Here is an 18,616-nt window from a genome sequence, read left to right as displayed (position 1 = left end):
TCCTGATGGCCCCGCCCCCCTCATGATGGCCCGCCCCCTCCTGATGGCCCGCCCCCTCCTGATGGCCCACCCCCTCCTGATGGCCCTAACCCCCTCCTGATGGCCCGCCCCCTCCTGATGGCCCACCCCCTCCTGATGGCCCTAACCCCCTCCTGGTGGCCCCGACCCCTCCTGATGGCCCCGACCCCTCCTGATGGCCCCGACCCCTCCTGATGGCCCCGACCCCTCCTGATGGCCCACCCCCTCCTGATGGCCCTAACCCCCTCCTGATGGCCCGCCCCCTCCTGATGGCCCACCCCCTCCTGATGGCCCTAACCCCCTCCTGGTGGCCCCGACCCCTCCTGATGGCCCCGACCCCTCCTGATGGCCCCGAACCCTCCTGGTGGCCCCGCCCCCCTCCTGGTGGCCCCGCCCCCTCCTGATGCCCCCCCCTGACCCTTAGTCTACAGAGGATCTATCTAGAGGATGAAGAGGGCAGGATGTGAGAAACGGGGGCAGACTGGACGGACGTATCACAGACCACGATTTATTATCTACACACCTGTTCAATAAAAATGATGTTACCATGGAGACGTGGTCTTGTCCTAAATGAACCACTAGCAGGACGAACTGGTCTATACATATAAATATAAAGATATAAATATAAAGATATAAATATAAAGATGTAAAGATATACAGGGCTGTGGGGTTCAGCAGTCTGACGACATCACATCCCTGAAGAACCAGCAGGGTTCCTGGTCCCTGTGATGACATCACGGTCTCGGTGAGGTGACGTCATCACGGTCCAGCTATGGCGGTGACACCGCGGCAGGGCGATGACCTCACGGCAGGGCGATGACCTCACGGCAGGGCGATGACCTCACGGCAGGGCGGTGACCTCACTCGTTCCAGCCGATGACCTGGTAGAAGAGGGCCTTGAGGAGGCGCGCCTCGTAGGTGACGCTGTTCCTCCCCAGGGAGGAGGAGGAGGAGGAGGAGGAGCGCTCGTCCTGCAGGGGGGCCTGGATCACCGCCGGCTCCTCCCGGCCGTACACTGGGGGGGGGGGGGGGGGGGGGGGTTATAGATCTCTACATACTATCTGGATACATAGACATAAGACATCGATATAGTAATTTAGATATAAAGATCTACAGTGCAAAGTGTGTGTAGTATTTAGTACACTACACAGTGTAGTGCAGTGTGTAGAACACAGTGAATAGAGTAGTGTATAGTGTGTGTAGTGCAGTGTGTGTACTGTATCATTTGTAGTGTACAGTGTGTGTGTCGGCACAGTGTGTAGTGCACAGTGTGTACAGTGTGTGTGTGTGTGTGTCAGTAGTGTGTAGTGTACAGTGTGAAGTGCACAGTTTGTACAGTGTGTGTGTACAGTGTGTAGTGCACAGTGTGTACAGTGTGTGTGTGTGTGCGTACAGTGTGTAGTGCACAGTGTGTAGAGTGTGGTACCTTCGCAGCGCTCCAGGAACAGCAGGCAGTCCTGCACCACGGCGTCCCTCAGCAGGATCATGTGTTTGGACATGTTCTCCAGCAGGGAGAGGACGCAGCGCTTAGCGTAGAACCACGTGTCTGTCCCCAGCTACACACCCGCACACACACACACACACACACACACACACACACACACACACACACACACACACACACACACACACACACACACACACACACACACACACATACAAATTAGTGTACACACACACAAATTAGTACACACACACACACACACACACATTAGTACACACCCCACCACCCTACATCATGTCTGGGGGAGCCCAGTAACGGTCACCGAGGGGGGGGGGGGGGAAACAGTGTCCATATGCTATACGTGTTTGTGTGTCTTGAGGCGTGTGATGTTCATACCTTCTTGTTGTAGGGCTCTAGACTCTTGATGACTCTAGATATGCCGAAGTCGTAGTTCCCTTTAGCGCAGTACAGCGTGCTGCAGAAACACATACTCAGTACTCACTATACACATTATTATACAGTATCTCTCTGTACTACAGGACAGCAGCTGGTCATTGTCTCTGAGTCTCTCTGGGCTCTCTCACCCGATCACCAGGTTGACGATGCAGAGGTGGAACACCTTCTTGTCCGGGGCGTCGTAGGAGATCTGCTCTTCCTCCTTCTCTATCTTCCTCATCAGCTCCTCCGCCTGCAGACAGGAAGCAGGAAACACAAACCCTCTTATGTAAACAAGAAGTAACATGTCTAGGAGATAAACCCTGAAATAATTCAATCCATTGATAAATATAAATATATAGGGGGTAGTGGTAGTGGTGGTGGTGGGGGTGGAGGTGGTGGTGTGGTGGGGGGGGGTGGTGGTGGTGAGGAGGGGGTGATGGTGGTGGTGGTGGTGGTGGTGGTGGTGGTGGTGGTGGTGGTGGTGGAGGTGGTGGTGGTGGTGGTAGTGGTGGGGGTGGGGGTGGAGGTGGGGGTGGAGGTGGTGGTGGAGGTGGTGGTGGTGCGGTAGGGGTGGTGGTGGTGGAGGTGGTGGTGGGGGTGGTGGAGGTGGTGGTGATAGTGGAGGTGGTGGTGGTGGGGGTGGTGGTGGTGATAGTGGTGATGGTGGTGGGGGTGGTGGAGGGGGTGAGGGGGCTGACCTCCTCGTTCTGGCTGGTCATGATGTAGGAGACACACAGGTTGGCCAGAACCACCGCACTGACGTTAAGGATCTGGAACACACAAAGAGTACTCCATTATATAATAGAGTATTAAATACTATCATAACACCAGAGTATTATAATATATAATAGAGTATTAAATACTATCATAACACCAGAGCTTCAGGCCCTACTGGCTGTGTGTGGTGCGTGTTCAGGCTCCGGTGTGGACCCACGTTGTCGTAGTGCTTCTTGACGATGGGCTCGTAGAACCCGATGGCCTCCTTGTACTTGTTCTCCTGCATGAAGAGGACGTGTGCCACGTTCAGCTTCCAGGTGTCGTGCTCGTTGCAGATCTCCACCGACTTGCGGAAGATCTTCTCCACCATCTGGAAGTTGTCCCGGCTCCAGTAGATCTTGGCCTGGGCCATCAGCACCGGGATGTACCTGTCAGAACCAATCAGACACCAGACTGACCTGTCAGAACCAATCAGACACCAGACAGACCTGCACCAACCAATCAGAGATCAGACAGACCTGCACCAACCAATCAGAGGTCAGATGGACCTTAACACCACCAATCAGAGATCAGGTGGACCTGCACCCCACCAATCAGAGAGGAGTCCTACCTCTCCAGCAGCTGGTCATACTCCTGCACCCCCTTCTTCAGCCCCTGGTCGTCCCGGGCCAACCTGAAATCCTGCACCTTAGACACACAGAGCCTCCTTTAGACCTTTGTGTGTGTGTGTGTGTGTGTGTGTGTGTGTGTGCGCGTGTGCGTGTGCGTGTGTGTGTGTGTGCGTATTTGTGTGTGTGGGGGTGGATGACCTGTTTGGCCAGCTTGCGGAGTTGTTCCGTCAGTTTGCCGTTCATGTCGTCAAACTTCCTGAAGGCCTGTAGAGTAACACACAGCAGAACCGGATCAGACCGGAACCAGAACCGGATCAGACCGGAACCAGAACCGGAACCAGAACCAGAACCGGATCAGACATGAACCTGAACCAGAACCGGATCAGACCGAAACCAGATCAGACAGGAACCAGAACCAAAACCGGATCAGACCGGAACCAGATCAGACAGGAACCAGAACCCGAACCAGATCAGACAGGAACCAGAACCAGAACCAGAACCAGACCAGAGCCGGTGCCTGCAGCCCTAGAGCACCAGGCAGTGGATGGGGCTCAGTGGGCTGAAAGGCCTACCTCCTCGGGGGCGGTCTGGCAGGTGAGCATGGCGTCCAGGAACTCGTACAGGTACTGAGGACAGAGAGGCTGCAGTCAGGACTCTGAGCCACGGTGAGGTACCAACCGTCAGGAGACAGGAACTCACCGGGGACAGGAAGCGGTAGGTGAGGTGGGCGTTCTCCGCAAGGACGTCTGCAGCCAGGTCAAAGTACTGGGACAGGGGAGAGAGAGGACCAGGTGAGGATACCATGAGAGAGAGAGAGAGAGAGAGAGAGAGAGAGAGAGAGAGAGAGAGAGAGAGAGAGAGAGAGAGAGAGAGAGAACCAGGTGAGGGGATAGTCTACCAGGTGGTGTACCAGATAGTGTACCAGGTGGTGTAACAGGTGAGTCTACCAGGTGAGTCTACCAGGTGGTCTACCAGGTGGTGTACCAGGTGAGTCTACCGGGTGGTGTACCGGGTGGTGTCCCGGGTGGTGTCCCAGGTGGTGTCCCAGGTGGTGTACCAGGTGGTGTACCAGGTGGTGTACCAGGTGGTGTCCCAGGTGGTGTCCCAGGTGGTGTACCAGGTGGTGTACCAGGTGGTGTACAAGGTGGTGTACCAGGTGGTGTCCCAGGTGGTGTACCAGGTGGTGTACCAGGTGGTGTACCAGGTGAGAGCAGTACCTCATACTTGCAGTAGAGCAGCAGCAGGTTCCCGAAGGTGACCGGGGGGAAGGGGTCCTGCTGCAGGAGGAAGGCCAGCTTCTCGAAGCCCTCCGAGGGACGCCGCTCCATGTTCAGCAGGGCCTGGTTGTGGAGGGTCACGGGGTCCAGCTCCTACACACACACACACACACACACACACACACACACACACACACACACACACACACACACACACACACACACACACACACACACACACACACACACACACACACACGGGGGGAAGGGGTGCGATGGGGGTTATGGTATGTAGGTCAGTGGGTCAGTGGGTTAGTGGGTGGTGGTAGGTCAGTGTGCGCGGGTCGTATCAACTGTGGGTTCAAACAGTCGACGGTGGTATGTGTTGATGTGTGTACGACACGCTGGAGAGAGTGTGAAGGCGTGTCCTTCACACTCTTAACTGTGTAGCAACTGCAGTATCATCTATCATGGCTGTAACACGGGAATTGATTAGCCTAGCGATTGTGGTACTTGCACTTGGTTCTATGAACATCCTTTCTGTACCGCGATATATTGATGCACTTCTTATGACAAATGTACTTTATTGTAAGTCGCTTTGGATAAAAGCGTCTGCTAAATGCCCCAAATGTAAATGTGTCCTCACCTCGTCTGTCCGGGGGGGCATGTCTGTCAGCGCGTCCTGAGCCCCCTCCACTGTGGGATCAGATGAGAGGACGAACACATGACCGACTGTACCTCTACTGCAGCACAACTTGGATATGCAAACTAGATCTATAGATCTAAATGTAGCTGGATATGGCTATACTGTAGATCTATAGATCTATGTGTAGATCAATGTGCAGATGGATACTGATCTGTGTGCGTCTCACGGTTCCTGAGCTGGAACTGGACGGCGGCCTTGAGGTTGAAGGCCTCGATCAGCGCCGTCTGCTGGAGGGTCAGGGTGTTGCCCACGCTGCGCACCTCCACGCCCTCTGTCGTCATGCCGACACTCAGCTCTGCAGGGGGAGGCGACCCAGGGGTCAGGGTTAGGGGTGTGTGTGTGTGTGTGTGTGTGTGTGTGTGTGTGTGTGTGTGTGTGTGTCTGTGTCTGTGTCTGTGTCTGTGTCTGTGTCTGTGTCTGTGTGTGTGTGTGTGTGTGTGTGTGTGTGTACCAGGGTGCTCCCGGATCCCTCTCTCGATGATCTCTGCGATGTGCTTCAGAGCCGCGCTGTAGTTCTTCATGCTGTAGTAACACAGAGCCATGTTGTAGGACAGGTCTGAGGGAGGGAGGAGAGGGGGAGAGGAGGGGGGAGGAGGAGAGGGGGGGAGGAGAGAGGGGGAGAGAGGAGAGAGGGGGAGAAGAGGGGAGAGGAGAGAGAGGGAGAGGAGGAGAGGGGGAGAGAGTTAATGTCAGACCTGAATGTATGAATATAGAATGTATACAGTGCTCAGTATAAATGTATGCAGGGTGAAGTATAAATGTATACATTGTGCAGTATAAATCCAGTGCATTTTGCAGTATAAATGTACACAGAGTGCAGTATAATGTACACATTGTGCAGTATAACGTACTTGTGTGCAGTATAATGTACACATTGTGCAGTAAAATGTACTCGGTGTGCAGTATAATGTACTCAGTGCTCAGTATAATGTACTCAGTGCTCAGTATAATGTACTCAGTGCTCAGTATAATGTACTCGGTGTGCAGTATAATGCAGTGTGCAGTCTAATGTACTCGGTGTGCAGTATAATGCAGTGTGCAGTCTAATGTACTCGGTGTGCAGTATAATGCAGTGTGCAGTCTAATGTACTCGGTGTGCAGTATAATGTACTCGGTGTGCAGTATAATGCAGTGTGCAGTGTAATGCAGTGTGCAGTATAATGTACTCGGTGTGCAGTATAATGCAGTGTGCAGTCTAATGTACTCGGTGTGCAGTATAATGCAGTGTGCAGTCTAATGTACTCGGTGTGTACCTGGCTGGTAGCCCAGGGCCTGCTGGGCCGAGGTGAACCTCCTTCGGGCCTCCTCGTACTGCTCCTCGCGGTAGAGGAGGCAGCCCATCTTCACCTCGTAGTCCGGCTCCTCCTGGGGCAGCTGCTCCACCAGGGCCTGTCCTCACAACACACATTACACACACATTAGATACACACATTACATAGACATAACACACACATTAGATATACATATGACAGACACAATACACATACATTAAATACACATTCACTATACATTAAACACAAATTAAATACACATTCACTATACATTAAACACAAATTAAATACACATTCTGGGGCAGCTGAGGCTGAACATTGAGGGATCAGACACAATCAAACCTACAATAAACCGGCTCCAACATCACCGCCAAGTGTTGGTGATGACGAAGAGGAGGAAGAGGACGTTACCTTAGCAGCGGAATACTCTTCCTCTCCGTATTTGATGGCAGCCTGTAGCTTGATCATCTAATACAAAGAGAGGAGAAGATTAATCATCTGACACAGAGTGGCTGTTACTGTATGTGTAGTGTGTAGTGTGTAGTGAGGTGTAGTGTAGTGTGTGTAGTGTAGTGTAGTGTAGTGTAGTGTAGTGTAGTGTAGTGTAGTGTAGTGTAGTGTAGTGTGTGTAGTGTAGTGTAGTGTAGTGTGTGTAGTGTAGTGTAGTGTAGTGTAGTTTGTGTGTGTGCGTGTCTGTGTGTCTGTATGTGTATGTGTATATGTGCATATGTGTGTGTGTGTGTGTGTGTCTGTGTGTGTCCGTGTGATTCCGTGTGTGTGTGTCCGTGTGCATGTGCGTGTACCCTGGTATAGGTGCTGGGGTTGTCCAGCAGGAAGCTGGCCTTCATGGCCTCCGGGTAGCAGCAGGCGCGGGCCAGGGCCTGGGCGTGGTACAGCCGGTACTCCTCCACCTCGGGGTGCAGCAGGCTGAGCTGCTCGTAGCAGTCGGCCGCCGTGCTGAAGTCCTGCGTGTGGAAGCAGCAGTAGCCCAGCAGGGACAGGGCTGCCCGGGACTACAGGGGGACAACACGCTGAGTCAGGACAGCATCATACAGCAGCCTGTAGACTCAGGGCCGTCCACAGAGTGTTACACAGGAGGTAACACTCTGAGAGGACAACCACTACAAGATAAAGGACTGAGAATACCAGAGGAAGGCAACGCATCTCACAGCTGGTATTACTAGAAGGGCCAAGCTGCCCAGACCCTCCCCCTAGACACACGAGCCAGCCCCTTCCTGTAAACAGGAAGGGGCTGGCTCTGTAAACAGGAAGGGGTTGGCTCTGTAAACAGGAAGGGGTTGGCTCTGTAAACAGGAAGGGGCTGGCTCTGTAAACAGGAAGGGGTTGGTTCTGTAAACAGGAAGGGGTTGGAAGGTGGGTGTAGTAGGGCTGGGCAATAATTCGATTACGATTATTGATCGCAATAAAACTCACGTTGATTACAACGATAAGGCAGTAGTTCATATTTTATATATCAAAGTTCAGTTCATGTGCCAGGGCCTTTGTTCATCCACTTTTTAACTTTTTATGCATTGGTTGTGCCTCTACAAGATTTAAGATGTTTTCTGAATCCCTGCCAAAGGAGTTTAATGTGAAAGAAGTCAGAGCTTTTATTTGTATTTACATTATTTTCAATAGGTTACAACAAGGCCAGCTACCTTATATTGTTCTGTTGGGGGCAGATAAAACATGTTTGTGAAGTTAAATGTTTATATTTATGTGATACGGTAATAAACAAAAGTGTATGGTTTAACTAATGAACACTCTGGTTTCTTCAGGCTTCAGCAGTATCAAATTATATATCGTGATTAATATCGAAAAAATAATCCTGATAATAATTTTTGCAGTATCGCCCGGCCCGAGCGTGCAGCTGTGGGTCCGACCTTCATGTGTTTCTCCAGCTGGTGGTTGAGGATCACGATAGCGTCTCCATAGCGACACTCTTTGATCTGGAGTAAAGGAGAAAAGGAGCTTGATGAGATGGATGCCTATCTAGATAGCTCTAGATGTATCAATAGATATCTATCTATATAGCTATAAATGTATCAATAGATATCTATCTACATAGCTATAGATGTATCAATAGATATCTATCTAGATAGCTATAGATGTATCAATAGATATCTATCTATATATAGATAGATATCTATTGATACATCTATAGCTATCTAGATAGATATCTATTGATACATCTATAGCTATATATAGCTATAGATGTATCAATAGATATCTAGCTAGATAGCTATAGATGTATCAATCTATGAATATAAATAGCTATAGAAGTATACAATAAAGATATAGATTATTTTTTTCATCTTAATGGCTAAATAGCTAAAGACAATATATGCACACACATATAGCTACAGATGTGCACAATATATACAAACACAAATAGCTTTAGCTTTATACAATATATAAACACATAAGAGCTATAGATATACAGTATACACACACATATAACTATAGATATATACACAATAGATGTATACAGTATACACACATAACGCTATAGATATATACAACATACATATTCATAGATAAGGGAAGATAAGTAGTTGGTCGTTCCTTAGCAGACCGAACAGATGTTGTTATATCCCAGCTCCTCCGAGGCTAACGGGCTAACATGCTAACAGGCTAATAGGTAGCCCTACCAGGCGGTAGATGGTCGCAGTGTATTCTCCGTCCTTGATGACCGTGGGGGTCATGATGTCTACGGAGGGTCGGCGGTCGGTGGGACGCCGGGTTGTGGGTCAGAACGGGAATCGATCCCTCAGCTCGGAGCTACCGATGGCTACGAGTCGAACGCCTGTGAACGGTTACTAGGCAACAGCAGCAAACCCGGAAACGGACATCCCGACGGAACGTACAAGGGCCAATCAACTCTCCGGAGACAGATTCTCTCCATTAAACAGCCAATCAACTCTCCGGATACAAATGCAACTCCTAACCAACGTTCTTTTCATGGAAGTTTGTTGTTCATTAATTTTAGTTAAGCGCATTACTATTGTTTCATTATTAAACGTTTTGCGTTGTAGTGACTCATACTATGGACTCGACAAATACTCTATCTTTCTTTCTTTCTTTCTTTCTTTCTTTCATTCTTTCTTTCTTTCTTTCTTTCTTTCTTTCTTTCTTTCTTTCTTTCTTTCTTTCTTTCTTTCTTTCTTTCTTTCTTTTCTTTCTTTCTTTCTTTCTTTCTTTCTTTCTTTCTTTCTTTCTTTCTTTCTTTCTTTCTTTCTTTCTTTCTTTCTTTCTTTCTTTCTTTCTTTCTTTCTTCCTTCCTCGATCAACTTACCATATAAAAGATAACTAGTTTGAGGCTGGTAAACCAATGATGAGCTCATTCTTTAACTCTGTCCCAAGCGCGCATGCTGGCACGCCGCAAGCGCGAAAACACGTCTTAACACACACACACACACAAACACACACCCACACACACACACACGCAGACGAACACGCAGACACACACGCAGTCACACACACACACACACACACACACACACACACACACACACACACACACACACACACACACACACACACACACACACACACACACACACACACACACACACACACACACACACACACATAAAAGAAACATAAAAGGACAGTGTGGGGAGACAGGACGGAGAGAGTGTCGGGGCGCATGCGCTCCCTCATTATTAGATAGGAAATTGATAACAAGAGGGAAAAAAGGTCTAGGAGGGAGGAGAGACCGCCTTCGTTGGAGAGCAGCAGAGAAGGGTAGGGTGGTGGAGGTTAGGGTGGAGGTTAGTGTAGGTTAGGGTGGAGGTTAGGGTGGAGGTTAGTGTAGGTTAGGGTGGAGGTTAGGGTGGTGGAGGTTAGGGTAGAGGTTAGGGTGGTGCAGGTAAGGGGGGAGGTGAGGGTGGAGGTTAAGGGGGAGGTTAGTGTAGGTTAGGGTGGAGGTTAGGGTGGTGGAGGTTAGGGTAGAGGTTAGGGTGGTGGAGGTAAGGGGGGAGTTGAGGGTGGAGGTTAAGGGGGAGGTTAGGGTGGTGGAGGTTAGGGTGGAGGTTAGTGTAGGTTAGGGTGGAGGTTAGGGTGGTGCAGGTTAGGGTGGAGGTTAGGGTGGTGGAGGTAAGGGGGGAGGTGAGGGTGGAGGTTAGGGTGGAGGTTAGGGTGGTGGAGGTTAGGGTAGAGGTTAGGGTGGTGGAGGTAAGGGGGGAGGTGAGGGTGGAGGTTAAGGGGGAGGTTCGGTGGGCAGCCTGGGCTGGAGGAGGTTGGGCTGGGCAGGCGGGGAGAGGGGAGTGTGTTCCAGGCTGTCTCCATCCTCCCTTCACTCTCCTTCAGGACCTCCAGGCTGTCTCCATCCTCCCTTCACTCTCCTTCAGGACCTCCAGGCTGTCTCCATCCTCCCTTCACTCTCCTTCAGGACCTCCAGGCTGCCCTCGTCTCTGCAGGTCAGTCCAGTCGGTCCGTGATTAGCTGCTTGGTTAGAAGGCTCAGAAGAAACTGGCTTTAAGTCTGTTCCACGGTTATGAAACTGGCTGTTAAAGTGTCTTTCAAGGTTAAGAAACTGTCATTTTAAGTCTGTTTCAAGGTTAAAAAACTGGCTGTTCAAGTGTCTTTCAGGGTTAAGAAACTGGCTGTTTAAGTGTGTTTCAAGGTTAAGAAACTGGCTGCTTAAGTGTCTTTCAAGGTTAAGAAATTGGGTGTTTAAGGGTGTTTTCAAGGTTGAAAAACTGGTTGTTCAAGTGTCTTTCAAGGTTAAGTAACTGGCTGTTTAAGTGTGTTTCAAGGTTAAGAAACTGAATATTTAAGTGGGTTTGGTCATTAAGAAACCGTCTGTTTAAGTGTTTTTTTTAGTAATTAAGAAACTGTCTATTTAAGTGTTTATTCATTAAGAAACTGGCTGTTAAAGTGTCTTTCAAGGTTAAGAAACTCTCTGTTTAAGTGTATTCGGTCATGAATGAACAGTCTGTCTAAGTGTTGACTTTGTATGGTCTCTCTACACAAACGTTTCATTCCATCTGTTTGTCCTCTTGAACACCTCACTTCTCCACAGGAGCTGGCATCGTCATGGCGATCAAACTGACCATGCTGCTGTTATTGGCCATTGCCATGGTAACGGTGTTGGCTCAGAAACGACGGCCGAAGGCCAAAGCGGCCGACGAGTGGAACTACAGGGATGGCTGTGAGCTCCAGAACCCCTTAATGCCCGACCCTTAACCTCTGACCCTAACTCTGACCCTTAACCCCTGATCCTAACCTTGACCCTTAACCTCTGATCCTAACCCTGACCCCTAATCCCTGACCTTTAGCCCCTATTGCTTACTCCCAATCTGTCAGAAAGATACCCTCTGTGTCTGTTGTCGGTCACCTGTCGGTCTATCTGATTCCCTACCTGTCTGTCCCCCAGCTCAGAATGTGAACACGCGAGGCGTGTCCAACCTGACAGAGGTTCTGGATAACTGGAGGTATGACATCATCACCCAGATCAAAGGAGCGCTGCAGAACGACCACCAGTCCCTCCTCCCCGACTACCACAGGTGAGTGGGCGGAGACTGTATGACTAACACAGGTGAGGGGGTGGAGTCTTTATGACCACCACAGGTGAGGGGGTGGAGTCTTTATGACCACCACAGGTGAGGGGGTGGAGTCTGTATGACTCCCACAGGGGAGTGGGCGGAGACTGTATGACTAACACAAGTGAGGGGGTGGAGTCTTTATGACCACCACAGGTGAGGAGTGGAGTCTGTATGACCACCAGAGGTGAGGGGGTTGAGTCGGTATGACCACCACAGGTGAGGGGGTGGAGTCCTTATGACCACCACAGGTGAGGGGGTGGAGTCTTTATGACCACCACAGGTGAGAGGGTGGAGTCTTTATGACCACCGCAGCTGAGTGGGCGGAGTCTTTATGACCACCAAAGTTGAGGGGGCGGGGTATGTATGACTACCACAAGTGAGTGGGCGGAGTCTGTATGACTAACACAGGTGAGGGGGCAGAGACTTTATGACCACCACAGGTGAGGGGCGGAGTCTTTATGATGAAGGGGCGGAGTCATCAAATCTCTTAAATACTCCACCCCCTCACCTGTGGTAGACAACCATCAAAATGTGACTCCATCCGTACCTCGAGTCAGGCGTCCTACCCGCACGTCACTTAAACAACAACTCTGATCTCATCTGTCTGTTGGCCTCACGGTTGGAGGCAGGTGTGGTCAGACCAGGGCCGGTCTCCGATCCTCTGCAGATGTACTTGACAGTGGAGCGTGGCAGGGCCTGGTCGACACATTACAGCGTTTCATTATCCTGCGTTAGTGAGTACGGACGGCCGGTGAGGCTGAAGCCCTGTCTGCTGTGCTGACTGTGTGATGGGGCTGGTTGGTGCAGTCTGATCCGTCTCCAAGCTACGGCTGTTTGGATCAACAGGTTCCCAGAGGGTTCTCCAGTCCTGGGAAGGTTCCCACTTCCCACAGCAATGCAGTGTTTGCTGCCCACTGTGGTGGACAAGGTTATAAAGACTCTGTTGGACCACACCCTGCCATTATGGCTGTGATGGCCAGGGCCGGGGTGTGGGGAGGAAACGGAACAGCTCCTGACCGAACTGAGGTCTGGACTCGTCCGGGCTGGATATAGATCTCTTACATTGAAGTTGAAGTCCTCTGTTAACACTTCTACTCAAGTGACTTCATATAGTATAGGCCAATATCAAAGTAATATCATCAATATCATAAGTATCTTAAATGCTTCATTGGGGGTAACTCTCTTCCTTGCTGGAATATATGTAGTCTTACTCTTGTTGGTGTTGGGCATCCGTGGCTTACTGGTAAAGGAGTTGGACTGGTAACCGGAGGGTAACCTGTTAGAGTCTCAACCATTACACAAAAAATGTGGACGGGGGGAGTATTTGTGCAGCACTCTCCTACGTACTCATCCACAGATGAGGTGTCCTCCAGCCGAGGCAGGCGAAACCCCCAACTGCTGCACTGGGGCCGCCCACCGCGAGCGCTGGACCATATGTTCAGACACGAGCACCCCAAGGCCGCTACTGTGCCAAGAGGGAAAAAGTGATGATGATGATGATGATGATGATGATGATGTATGCCTGGTAGTCTGGATTTATTTGTTCTATTTGACATTGTTTTTTTACTTTCTTATTTGATCCCATAATAGTCTGTTGTCCTGGCAACATAATAATATTATTCCACTGTTCCTCGTCGTGGCTTCATCCTCCTCTTCATCTTGCTCTGGTTCAGAGCGTCACCCAACACTGCCTCTGTTTCTCTGAGCTCATTGTGTTACGCTTGCCTCTGCCCCCCCTTGCTGCCCCCTGGTGGTCGGTTTTGTGGTGGTTTCTGTGGTCTGCGGGGGTTCACCCTCCGCAGCACTAACCAGGTCATGTGACCTCTCCCGCTCCAGGATCCAGCCCCTCTCCGAAGCCCTGGATGACCTCTACAAAGAGTTCAACGCCCTCAAGTCCCACCTCGGCGAACTCACCGAAAAGTTCACCGCCATAGAAACGTTCATCGATGAGGTCAAAGCAGGACGCTCCAGTAGCCCCGCCCCCGGCCCCGCCCCTGCCCCTGCCCCCGCCCCCATTCCAGGTCCGACCAGAAGGAAGGTGATCAGGAAGAAAGTCATAAACCACTGAGCAGCCAATTCCATCGCTTCTTTTATCGTTGTAATCCCACCCATATAATCCCATCCCACCAGCAGCTCCTCCCTCCGTTACCTCTCCTGAATATCCTTAAGGTAGTTAGGCTAATGATAATGTAGCTAATGCTTTTTCGGCATCGTTCCCCTCTAGTCTAGACACCCTCAAACTATAGCCAGGTGTATGAAGCTAAAGCTAAGTTTATAACTAGAACCCACTCTAGCTAAGTTCATAACTATAGCTTACTTTAGCTAGGTTTAAGCCTAGAACCAACTAGGTTTATAACAAAAAAAAACTCTAGCTGAGTTTAGAACTAGAACTAAATAAAAAGCAACTTTCTCCTCCTTTCTATTGGATATGCACAATGTTTTTACTGCTACCTTTAATAAATACAATTTATTGCAATAAAATGTTGTTGCTGTTTGACTAAAGCACACAATCATTTTTAGGAGTTGATCCCCGCCCCTCTCCTCTCCACTCCACCCCTCTCCTCCCCTCCTCTCCTCTCCACTCCACCCCTCTCCTCCCCTCCTCTCCTCTCGTCTCGTCTCCTCCTCCTCCATCCTCTCCTCTCCTCTCCTCCTCTCCTCTCCTGTCCTCTCCTCCTCCTCTCCTCCCCCTTTCCTGTCCTCTCCCCTCCTCCCCTCCACTCCTCTCCCCTCCTCTCCTCCCCCTCTCCTCCTTTATTTTCCTCCCCTTTCCTCCCCCTCTCCTGTCCTCTCCTCCCCCTCTCCTCTCCTCCTGTGCTCTCCACTCCTCTCCTCCACTCTCCTCTCCTCTCCTCTCCTCCTCTCCTCTCCTCTCCCCACCTCTCCTCTCCTCCTCTCCCCTCCTTTCCTTTCCTCTCCTCTCCTCTCCTCTCCTCTTCTCCTCCCCTCTCCTCTCCTCCTGGAGTGATGGTCTGAGTTGCAGTAGCACATCGGATCCTCTAAAAGGCAGCATTGCTGCGTCAGAACCAGGTCTGTTTCACGAAGGAAAGAGAAAAAAAGAAATAGAGAAGCCATATTTGGGTGGGTTCTGATAGCCTCTGTGTTAAAATGAGCATTTCACAGATAATATATCGTTTTTGGCTGGAGATCAAGTATACCTTCTAAATGATACAGGAGGTGTCTCTACAACCGTGAAAATGCCTTGTTTGGAATAGAGATGTGAGCAAGTCAAACAACATTAACAACATTCTCTCTCCCTCTCCCTCTCTCTCTCTCTCTCTCTCTCTCTCTCTCTCTCTGACCTAGAAAGATAGAGAGACAACCGATTAGAGAGACAGAGAGAGAGAGATGAACTGACCGCCGTGGAATTGTATCTGAATGTTAGCAAGACCTTAGCAGAACATTGACGGAACATTCAAATGTTGCCAAAACCTTAGCAGAAAGTTAGCAAAACACATACTGATTTGACAAAGTAGTGTGAAATGGCTTGGTTTTTTCTAAAACCAAGCCATTGTCTTTGTGTGTGTGTGTGTGGCTGTGTATGTGTGTGTGTGTGTGTGTGTGTGTGTGTGTGTGTGTGTGTGTGTGTGTGTGTGTGTGTGCGTGCGTGCGTGCGTGCGTGCGTGCGTGCGTGCGTGCGTGCGTGCGTGCGTGCGTGCGTGCGTGCGTGCGTGCGTGCGTGCGTGCGTGTCCGGTTGCCTCACTTGATGCCGTAGGCGAGGATGATGAGTCCGATGAGGACCCCGATGGTGCCGTCCAGGTACCACACGTCGGGGTGGTGCCTGTACACCTCAGCACTCACCAGGATGGAGAAGCCCATGGCGCCCCCCACCAGGGAGTTGAACGCTGTCCCCGAAGAAAAACACCATGAGGGTCCACCTCTCCCATAGACATTGTCATAATGTTATGAGAAAATGTGCGTTTCATCAGAATGCTACTAAAACGTTAAGGGAGAGTGAGCAACACTGTCCTGGATCAATAAAGTATAATTGTATCTTATAATGCTATAAAAACCTTACGTTAGCAGAACATTAGAATGATGTTACTAACTTTCTGATTTTAAGTAAGAAACAGGGGTAAACCTCTTAACGACACAGAGCTGAGTTAATGAACTAAATAAACAACTCAACCAACATGTTAACGAGTTAAATTAACAAGGGGACAAACATGTTAACAAGGTCAATTAACAACTCAACCAACATGTTAACGAGGTCAAACAAGGGAACCAACCAGCATGCCCTCAGGTCTTCATACAACCTGTCTCACACACAGGGTTCCCGTCTGTCACAACCTGTCTCACACACAGGGTTCCCGTCTGTCACAACCTGTCTCACACACAGGGCTCCCGTCTGTCACAACCTGTCTCACACACAGGGCTCCCGTCTGTCTGCTCAGTGAGCAGCCGGCGTCGGGAGGACAGTGAGGAACGACTCATTCATATGAAATCCTTCTGGTTCAGAGTTGACTGCTTGAAGTTCTTATAGTGTTTTCCGAATGCTTCCTCACTTAACGCGAAAGCTTAGACAGAAACATCAGAACCTTAACTTGTGTAACCATGTGTAAACACTTGGGGTTTTATCCTGTAACCCATTGTAAAACACTAGACATTATTTCTTACATTAGACACTTCACCATGCTTTCTCTTAGTGTAATAGTCTTTTCTCTTAGGAAGGTTCCTCTCTCTCTCTCTCTCTCTCTCCCCCCCCCCCCCCTCCCCCCCTCTCTCTCTCTCTCCCTCTCGCTCCCCTGTGTGTTGGTGGAGCCTGTAGTGGGAGTGCTGATGCTCTTATATGTAGATATGAGGACATTATGGTGCAGACACTCACTCATCCACATCACCTCCAGCTGAACCCCTCTGCTCTCATACCAGGAAACAGGGGGACACTAGCATGCTAAATGACGATCCTTTATCTTCCTAACTATGAGGTCAAATCTAAACTGAGGTTTACTAATCGATGATTACATTTAAGTGGTGCAACACATCTGAAATGAGTTTTAAAGTTGAGATAAACTCATTTTTAAACTTTCCTTTTGTCATCTACCAAACTCTGAGGATCCCTGATCCATCTTAGCAGTATATATAGTGAAGTATACTAAGGTGTCTTTGGAACACACACAGTCATGACGTCTTGGGAACATCTAAACGTTGCTTTCTCCACCATGTTACAAACTTAATTTTATTAGCCTATACTTCCACCTGGAGGTACAGCAGGAAACGGCAACTGAAAACCAAGCGGAAGGCTTTTTCCTCGGGACCGTTCTTTATATATCATTATCTTTATATAATATACATTGTATGTAATGTTTATCTGCAGTAATATATAGTATATATATATATATATATATATATATATATATATATATATATATATATATATAGATATATATAAATATAAATATCTTTAATATATACACATAGAAATTACGTATCATATCAATACATCCCCTGCCTACACCATCAACAGGAAAGCCAATCACATCCATTAACCAATTCTCGCTCGCAGAACTCACGAGGAACACGGATCATGTTGAAGATAAGTTGTTTATTAGCTCCGGCTAACAAGCATAGCTTGTAGGGGACCGTGCTCTAACAAGCTAGGCTTGTTAAAGACAGTGCTCATCATTTCCATGAAGCCGCTGATAACCTGAACGATACAGAGCTGTAAATACAGGCTTCTGTATTATAAAGTCTGAAGGGTCTGAATTCAGGCCGACCTTGACAGTAAACACAGGCTACATTAGGCCGAACAAATACGATGAAATGAACCCAAGCTTTGCAGTGTGTGTGTGTGCGTGTGCGTGTGCGTGTGTGTGTGTGTGTGTGTGTGTGGAGCGGTCACTCGAGGAGCTGAACCGCCTCTCTGTCCGCCGCCTCCCCGCGGGTCCCGGGCGGGGTCAGGGCCTCCTGGTTCCTGAGCCCGGGCCTCCCCACCTCCTCTCTCCTCAGCCTCCGCTCCCTCTGGCTCCACAGCAGTCCCAGGATCTCCTCTTTCCGCACGGCCATGGCCTCGGACCTCCTCCTCCGCTCCTCCACCTCCTCCTCGTCCTCCTCCCGCCCTCCTCCTCCTCTCCTCTGCGACCCGGGACGGGTCGCCCCGGGCCCGACGGAGGTTTTGCTCCCTGAGCTCCGGGCCACCGGGAGCCGCTGGCTGATGTCTGCGGAGATGAGGCGCGACTCGAGCGGCGGGAGGAGCGCCACGGAGCCCCACAGCTGGCCGGCGTGGGACACGTCGGCGGGCGAGGAGCCGTGGAACACAGTGAGGTGCACCTCGTAGCCCCGCGGCTCCTCTGACCCCCGCTGGGACATCGGTTTGAGGAGGCGCTTTGTAAAGATGTGTAAAGATATTGAAAAAATAAGTACAATTACGGATAAACAAATCAAACGACTCCCAACAAAAACATTAAACTCTACGAATAAACTCTGACACGGAGTTAACTGGCGCACATCCTCCTATGTTGTCTGCTCTGGTTACCATGGAGACGTGGCTCCGCCCCCTGCCGCGCGGGGCCGTTTAAATAGAGAGGAGCCGAGCTGTCAGCATCCTTCCTGCCTCTACCTGCTCAACTCAGACCACTCATACTAGTACCACTGCTACTACTAATACTGCTACTTTTACCACTACTACTACTAATCCCACTGCTACT

The 18,616-nt window shown here is 49.9% G+C and overlaps 2 protein-coding genes across 3 annotated transcripts; both read right to left on the bottom strand.

The window, feature by feature from the left end:
• Positions 1-507: 507 nt before the first annotated feature.
• On the bottom strand, positions 508-9,242 carry ift70 (intraflagellar transport 70). 2 transcript variants are annotated; one of them, XM_056609867.1, is made up of 19 exons: positions 9,074-9,242; positions 8,306-8,371; positions 7,226-7,435; positions 6,834-6,890; positions 6,405-6,540; positions 5,603-5,707; positions 5,318-5,446; positions 5,092-5,141; positions 4,446-4,598; positions 3,928-3,993; positions 3,801-3,854; positions 3,427-3,492; positions 3,228-3,304; positions 2,835-3,045; positions 2,599-2,670; positions 2,047-2,150; positions 1,859-1,937; positions 1,445-1,574; positions 508-1,033 (listed from the first exon to the last, which is right to left on the bottom strand). In XM_056609867.1, exons 1-19 carry the CDS (start codon positions 9,125-9,127, stop codon positions 879-881), a joined length of 1,974 nt encoding a protein of 657 aa, XP_056465842.1. In that variant the 5' UTR covers positions 9,128-9,242; the 3' UTR covers positions 508-878. The 2 variants fall into 2 exon arrangements, with proteins under 2 accessions (XP_056465842.1, XP_056465848.1); XM_056609873.1 differs by having other exon boundaries at positions 3,228-3,298; positions 9,074-9,236.
• An 8,565-nt stretch (positions 9,243-17,807) lies between these two features.
• hoatz (HOATZ cilia and flagella associated protein) lies at positions 17,808-18,282 on the bottom strand. The gene has a single exon (XM_056607006.1). The coding sequence runs from the start codon at positions 18,276-18,278 to the stop codon at positions 17,808-17,810; it is 471 nt and encodes a 156-aa protein (XP_056462981.1). The 5' UTR covers positions 18,279-18,282.
• Positions 18,283-18,616: the final 334 nt, after the last annotated feature.

Source organism: Gadus chalcogrammus, chromosome 2 (assembly GCF_026213295.1).
Source record: "Gadus chalcogrammus isolate NIFS_2021 chromosome 2, NIFS_Gcha_1.0, whole genome shotgun sequence".
Classification (NCBI taxonomy): domain Eukaryota; kingdom Metazoa; phylum Chordata; class Actinopteri; order Gadiformes; family Gadidae; genus Gadus; species Gadus chalcogrammus.
This window is presented reverse-complemented; position numbering and strand designations above follow the sequence as displayed.